The following is a 7,893-nucleotide window of genomic DNA, read 5'->3' as shown; positions in this document are numbered from 1 at the left end:
GCGAGTCGATACAGTACTTACAATTCCATAACCAATCAGATACTTTTCCAGCACGGTAAAATCATGACGCACTCAAGTTCGAACTGCACGTATATTGTGTAATAAAAATCCTTCCACCTGACAAATTTCTATTCAAACCATATGAACAGGTTCACCCCACAACAGTGTGCTTGCACCTATCTTGGACGCACGTACCGATTTTTAAAGTAGTTTTTATTACTGTCTGAACGGACCAATGGGTTTTATGTTTTATTTATGACTTCCTTTCGGGATTCAAAAAGTTGAGAAACAAATCTAGGTGATATATAAGCACAATAAAATTGTAGTTCAAGGACAATACGCTTGTTAACATTGCACTAAAGTTTAGTCGAGCACTAGTTGAACATATTAGAAATCGTTAGTCTTAGGATACACGAGTGGTTCTTCTTCTTGGCGTAACGACCTTGTTGGTCATGCCTGCCCGTTAAGGGCTTACGATACTTTTACCCTTTTGTGTGCGTTGATAGTCAGTCCTCTCGTACAGGGGAGGGTCCGGTCTCGGTTGGGATTCGAACCCACGCCGTCGAGGTGGTGAGCCCTGGCGCGCATGGGCCTATTTTCTAACCGGAGTGGTTATATCAATCGGATATCTTCAAATGAAACTCAATCTCCCCGAAGATTTGACAATCGTTGCAGGCTGAAAGACTGAACGGTTAGTGGAAAGACAAGCTAAAAGCACCGATGGAGTAAGAGAGTAGGATCGTGAATTTTAATGTCGTTTTCATATGTAACACAACAGAAGAGATGTTAGAGAATCGGTCTATGTACATTTGAGGTAGTTTTCACCAAAACTTATGGCTTATAATACTTTTTGTCCGATCTCGGATGGCATTGGAACTCACGCCGTCAAGGCACTGTGGCATCAAATAATCAGTCAGAGAACATGGTAATTAAAAAACCTGAAAGAGCAATTGACCATAAGAAATTAAGACAAATGTCTTTTAAAATGTAAAAATGTGTCTAAACTCTTATATTTGTAGTTTTATTTCCTGTTAACGATTTTTTCCGATTATTCAATTATAATATTTTTGTGTTGTTTTTAATCATTCAGGTATATTTATGTATGTATTATTTATATATTATGTATATTTATATATGTATTATTTATATAATATACCTGAATGATTAAAAACAACACAAAAATATTATAATTGAATAATAGGAAAATTGTGTTAAATGTTGACTTTGATAATAAAGTTTAATTTATTGTGAATTTTATCACATGTGCATCAACCCATTGTAAGATTAGAAAATAAGCAACCGATTTCCTCAACAACGGCCTTGAGATATACTAAACAGAAAAACGTCGTCCAAACCGCAGTTATGCGGAACGAAAGCTGACCCGGAGGCAACGTCCCTAACTGTCTCTCCCAGAGTTGTCTGCTTTCGGCGGGATATCCTGCTCGTCCGGTCCAAAAAAGATTCCGACCTGTCCTGAGCGGTTCTCTGGAGCAGTGTGTTTCACGGGGGTTGATGCCAGGATGACATAATATCTGAAGCTGGCAAGTCGCGAATCGATTACGCAAACCCGGCGCTCACACACCGACACGACCGTTTTAAGCCGGGTGCTGTAGGGTTGACATTGGTCGGTGGTAGCGGAACTTGGCGCCGAACTCGGCGTTGCCGTCGGCGAAAGAAGTGCCGTACGTTAAGCGAATGGATTGGAAGTAAATGGAAAAGAAAGGTGGAAGCATTCACCGCTGACACAGTTCAGTTAGTTTCGTTGCGGTGGAGTCTGGGTCGATGATGGGAAATGCTTCGTCATTTTGCGCACAAGCAGCAGGGAGGTAGGAAGGGAACCGTCGTTTGCATGGCGCGAAGGACGATTAGAGGCATTTAATGATCACATTTTACAATAACTTGGAAGCTGATTTAGCAACTCTTCAACTATTTGAAAATTATGAAAGTAGTATTATCTTTTTCAATACACCGCGTTACATAGCGTAATGATGTGATAATGTGTTTATAAAGAGGAAGTTACTGAACTTTGAAGATTTTAAATTATCAATTAAAACACAATAACTTGTTTCTACCTGATTAATAAAAATTGAACAGTTAAACGGGCTTCCTAATCTTCATTCCCTTTTAGCCTGCGCATGTGCCTCATTTGTCCGGATTTTACTTTCATCCGTGAGTCCGCACTACGGGAACGTGTGTATTTCGAATTATCGTGAATGAGACTTTTTTTCATTTCTTGATTTGTAAACAAACACCTCGTGGGCCTTTCCCGAAGTGAAGCATTTTCTCTCTCTAGCTCGTCGTCTCCGTATTGCGAGATCATCTTGCGACCCCAACCATACACGGTTGTTCCAGTCCAATCCCTACCCCGAAACCCGTGCGGGAATACTAAGCTCCATTTCAACGGAGTTTGGAGCTTTCTGGGGTCTGCTGCGCCGCAACAGTATGTGTAAGTACGACGCATTGGCAGCTAAAACTCTTTCCCCAGCGGTTCGACGCGCCAAAATTACTCAATCCCTACTCCAGCGTTGGATTGGAATCAAGATCGCACACCCGGACGGAGTGAGAGTACCGACAATACTATTTTCTCCATTTCCTCCAGCTTGGAGGGGCGTCCATGTGTTTATCTATATTAAACGGTTCGGCGGATGTAAACAATTGTCAGTCAGTGTCCAACGGCTCCTAGGAGCGGATTACCACTCCGACTTAGCGCACCGAGCATCGCTTCTTCTTCGGGAAGGATGAAACCCCGATGGAACATTGTGGTTAGTGTTACCGAGCGTTACTTTCTTTACCCCATTTCCCGGTGCTCTTTCCGAGCCAAACGAAAGTGAAAAAATACAGCTGAGCTAAGCCTCCTCGGTTTCTTTGGAACATCTCACAGGAAATCGTGATAACATAATTGCCAATATGTTCGATTGCTTAATACTTCGCGACATGGTTGTTTATGCAAGTGATATAAATGGAAGCAACATCTCAGCTCAGTTCAGAGATACCACGTGTTCGATAATTGGCAAGTGAAAGTGAGTGGTTTGAGAAAAAAAAAACTAAGTTTTGCCGTCTCGTGGATTTGGAACACTCCAAGAATCCAGGAAATTAATCGCCTATTATTAAAACCACCAATTTCATTGTGTGGTAAGAGTGGATAGATTTAGCAAGAGTACTATTGTTACTATTTTTCACTGATTACATTTTTAAATAATGTTTGAAACGAAACTGTGTAGATAATACTCAAATAATATATTTGAACTTCAGTTTGTCTATAACACAAAAAAGAATTATTTTTTATATAAATTTTACGCAAAGCTTCAATCGCGCATAAAAACCTACCAAATTACTTCGTTGCACTCAATTAATTGAATTTAAGGCTACCCACTTTCATCTGCATGTGATTTTTTCTGCAGTCTTTCTATAGATTGTGCTTTATTCCGTATACTTCGGTTCCGAACATCCTTATTGCTTATTAACGGCACTTTACGGTTCATTTGTCTCATTTATTTCCTCACCCTGCTTGCACTATCTCTTCCCAGTAATGTAGTCAGCTGAAGAAAATTGTAAAACACTCATTTCCCTAACGCCAACAAGCACGAAACATGAAGCTCTGAACACAGTAACGATTTTCGTTTTGGGGATCATCAATTTGCTCCAAGGTGAAAATGAAAGCCTCTCTACGATACGATCAAGGATAGTCAAATTTCTAGCTTTATCCATGACTTTTTAGCTCACGAAAGTGTACGCCTGATTCTCCAATTAAATTTACGTCAAGGCCGAACTGCGTTCACTAATGATGTTAAAAATAAGATGAGCTTTACCATTTTTTTTTTTGGTCAAGTATACTGCTTCTAAATCTTTTTTCGTTCATTTCATTTATCATGTCATAAATAAGGTTTCTTTTATCCATTTGTAGTATGAAGTAAGTACAGCTCTAAACTCGAAGTATCAGTTGTTTGATATATTACACGTACCGAGTAGGGAAATGTATAGTACTGGTTAGTTAAAATTTAAAAAAATATATTTAAAAACCTCTAAATTCAAAAAGAAAACCGAAAATGTTAGTCAACAAAAATAAACCTATGCAAGTCTTTACTTGGCTGGAACATAGATAGATTATACCGGAACTGATGATCTTTTTGTGATACAACCTTTTCTCACACAAATGCTCATAATTTGCACGCGATCGTACTGCATCGTCTAAGAGTTCACCCAAGAGTGCATTTGGGAGGAGAGGAAAAACAATACACACACACACACGCATTTGCTACAAACCATCAAAGTGTGTCGATAATCTGGTACAATGTCCGCTCATTGTTCAACCTGCTTCCCCGGTGCAACATGGATGAACACATAAACTAATGTGTTAAAAGAAAATGATTCCATCATTTTCTCACTACATTCCCAGCCTGCATATGCAAAGAGACGGTGCCGTTGCGTTTGCGGAACGAAAAAAACCGGAATTGAGCATGCTGAGGGTTTGTCTATTAACACACAGGCACCATTCTTTTACGATGCGGTCACAGACCAGCGTCGTGGTACCAATGGCAGTTTGCAAACAGCCGGTGGATGAGAAACCGGTCCCGGCAACCGTTGAAATTAAAATCATCAACGCAGGAGATGAGTGTAAAGGAATTTCTGGCTAAGAGGTGTCTAGCACGTGTACGATTGATGACTTCAATTGGTTAAAAATTACTAAATTAAACAGAAAAATGTTCGTGCAATTTTTACATTTCATGTTTTTTGTCCAGCATTTATCCTAAAGTACACTTTGATAATCTGTGTCAAGCCAGTATGACGCGTCACTTTCGCTGTAACCAAACATCGGTTGTTGGTTATGCAAACCCTGTCCACCTACGCGTTGTTCGATGAGAAGAACTCTTTTAGAAACAGGGGAAACGCGCTTAGGGCTCGAACAAGCAAGCCGATGCTGCTTCAGCAAGGACCAACGTTGTTTGCAACGTGCCCAAGGTTAGACAGATTTGTAGAAGAAAGTAATTCCTTTCCATATACATGGCTGTATTCGCCATTATGAGTTCAGTGACTCATTTCCTTTCATGGTGTCCTCTTTGTTCCGGATGAGGCGTAGATCGGTGATCGTCATTGACGTGCGTTATGCAATTAACCAATCTCGCACGAGTAGATGTCTACCCACTTAGAGTTGAGTCTGGGAAGGTATATGTGACTTTCTGCACGTCATGGACAGTTGCTGCCATAATCATTTTTTAAATTGCAGAATAAATGGAGCTGCCTCTAAAATTTTACTTGTACTGCAAATTGTGGCCTTTTTCGTTAATCCAACATTTTTTTATAAATAAATGTTCAAGTCACATGTCTGTTATAAGATTTTCTGCTTTTCAAATAGAAGTGAAAAGCTGCGATTGGTTCACACATAACGACATACATTTTTTCAATTTCTAGTTTACGGTATGGATTGGAAAGGATTTTCCACTTCCACCCACCAGCTGGCCGAGATCCTCCAAACAGTCACATGACATGTTAATCAGCAACACACGACTCGCATACATGCGAACCATGGTTCGGTAATCGAGACTCCCGTTACAATTTGCTGCATCCGTATCCGATAATATACTGATTGTCACATCAATGGCAATCATGTAACCGTGTGATAATCGTGAACTTTCTTCTTCCACAAGGCAAACAAAATAAAGCAAAACAAAAACGAAAAATACAGAAATGTTAAGATGAAAAAAATGTATGTCTGTGTCAAGCCAGGATTCTGTGGCCGTAGTCAGAATGAAAGACTTTCTCACAAGTGTTTTATCAAGCTTCTGTTTTGAATTGGAAATACTGGAATGAATTGACCACTGAACCACTTTCCTTCGGTTTAGCTTATTCGAGGGTCAAGCATCCTCGTAAGCTATTGTAATGATCACATGTTCGAGGTTATGTTCAAAACTAATGATCGTTATTTAATTTTCAAACGTTTTTCCTACGATTCCTCTTTTCTACAGGTTACTATCACCTTGATAGTACAGATACGGACAGCGCTAGTAATAGCAAAAGCCATTATCGACCAAAAGGCGGAGGAAACCCAAAATGTTAACGTACCAGAACAGGCACAAAAACGCATCGGCTACGACTATCCGTCCCCAGCACTGCCAGTAACGTTCGACGATCATCAGCACGATGAACATGCGGCACCGGTGCCTTTACTGCAGCAGGAAACGTTAGTCGAACATCAGCCCGAGCACGAGGAGCACCACCACTTCGAGGAACACCTGCACCACGAGGAACACCATGATCCGGGCTACTGGAAGAAGAAGCTCATCTGGAAGGAGGGATGGAAGAAAATTTGGAAACCGGGCAAAAAGCAAATTTGGAAGCCTGATTGGAAGAAAATCTGGAAGCCAATATGGGTACCCACGGAAATACCGGTTTGGAAGGACACTCAGGTTCCGGCATGGAAGCAAATCTGGAAACCGGTTTGGAAGGAGATTCAGGTTCCGGCGTGGAAGGAGATCCAGGTCCCTGACTGGAAGAAGATTTGGAAGCCCATCTGGGTGCCTATAAAGGTGCCGGCGTGGAAGGAAATACAGGTACCGGCCTGGAAGCAAATTTGGAAGCCCGTGTGGAAGGAAGTACAGGTACCCGATTGGAAGGAGGTTCAAGTTCCGGCCTGGAAGCAGTACTGGTATCCGGAGTGGATCAAGGTAGGCATACCGGGCGAGAAGTTCCTTGGCAAGGACCACGACGGCTGGGAGTACACCAGCCACGATCTGTGGAAGAAGAAGCTGGTCTGGAAGTCGGGATGGAAGAAAATCTGGAAAACCGAGCAAAAGCAAATTTGGCGTACGGACAAAAAGCTCGAGTGGAAGGCGGCCTGGAAACAGATTTGGCATGCAGCCAAAAAGCAGGTTTGGGTTGAAGACAAAAAGCTCGGCTGGAAGGAAGCCTGGAAGCAGGTGTGGAGGACGGAGAAGAAACAGATTTGGGTTCCGGAAAAGAAGCTCGAATGGAAGGCGGCTTGGGTTCAAATTTGGAAGCCCAGCAAAAAGCTCGTCTGGGCGCCGGACAAGAAGCTTGAATGGAAGGAAGCATGGAAGCAGATTTGGGTTCCGGATTGGAAGGAAATTTGGCTGCCAGCCTGGAAAAAAATCTGGAAACCGGTGTGGATTTCGGAATGGTTCCCATCGCCCGATCATCACGACCATCATCATCATCACGAAGAGATCGAGCACAGTGGCTGGGCTAGGAAAGATGATACCGATGGGAAGGTACTTTTCAAGCGCAGTGACAATGGTACGGCACATCCCAAGGCCATCGAAGACCAGCTTTCGGCGGGATCCGCCAAAACTTCCTCGGTCCTTGCGAAAGGCGACGCAACGGAAAATAAAACGGAACTCCGGTTTCCTTCGTGAAGGGTTCCGAGTGCGTGCTATTAGTGTACCACTAGCCTATCTGAACACAAAGTCATCTTATTTATAGCTAGATTTTATTTCTTTACTTAGAGAGGTAAGCAAGTCTACCTTATTACACTGTGTACCAGGTGTAGCTACACTGTGAAAATGAAATCGCATGCTGAGCAAACGGTCCTTCGAAGTGATATACGAGCGATCCGTTAAAGACTAGAGTATTGTTTTTTTGCATAGGTCCAGCCATTGTTGAAAAAATAAATGAAACAAATGTAATTCAAGCCTCTGTCATCAACCCGCACAATCTTGTAAAAAGCTAAAATTCATTCAAACTACCCAAATTTTACTAAACGTTTGGCTTCATCTTTGCAGTTTGTTTGAATTGGAATAAAAAAAGGATAAACATTTATTTGTTTTCAGCGATCTAATAAGTATTGATCCAAATGGTTCAATTTTTGTTAATAAAATATGTCGAAAGATGTACCCTAATAGTGTGTATTCTAGACATTCTTCTTCTTCTTCTTGGCGT

The 7,893-nt window shown here is 41.5% G+C and overlaps 1 protein-coding gene across 1 annotated transcript; it reads left to right on the top strand.

Moving 5' to 3' along the window:
* Positions 1–2,738: 2,738 nt before the first annotated feature.
* Positions 2,739–7,370, top strand: LOC131282582 (uncharacterized). The gene is made up of 2 exons (XM_058312087.1): positions 2,739–2,762; positions 5,964–7,370. Exons 1-2 carry the CDS (start codon positions 2,739–2,741, stop codon positions 7,368–7,370), a joined length of 1,431 nt encoding a protein of 476 aa, XP_058168070.1.
* The last annotated feature ends 523 nt before the right edge of the window (positions 7,371–7,893 follow it).

This window comes from Anopheles ziemanni, chromosome 2 (assembly GCF_943734765.1).
Source record: "Anopheles ziemanni chromosome 2, idAnoZiCoDA_A2_x.2, whole genome shotgun sequence".
In the NCBI taxonomy this organism is placed as follows: Eukaryota; Metazoa; Arthropoda; class Insecta; order Diptera; family Culicidae; genus Anopheles; species Anopheles ziemanni.
The sequence above is the reverse complement of the archived record's forward strand: the minus strand, read 5'-3'. Positions and strand labels throughout refer to the sequence as shown.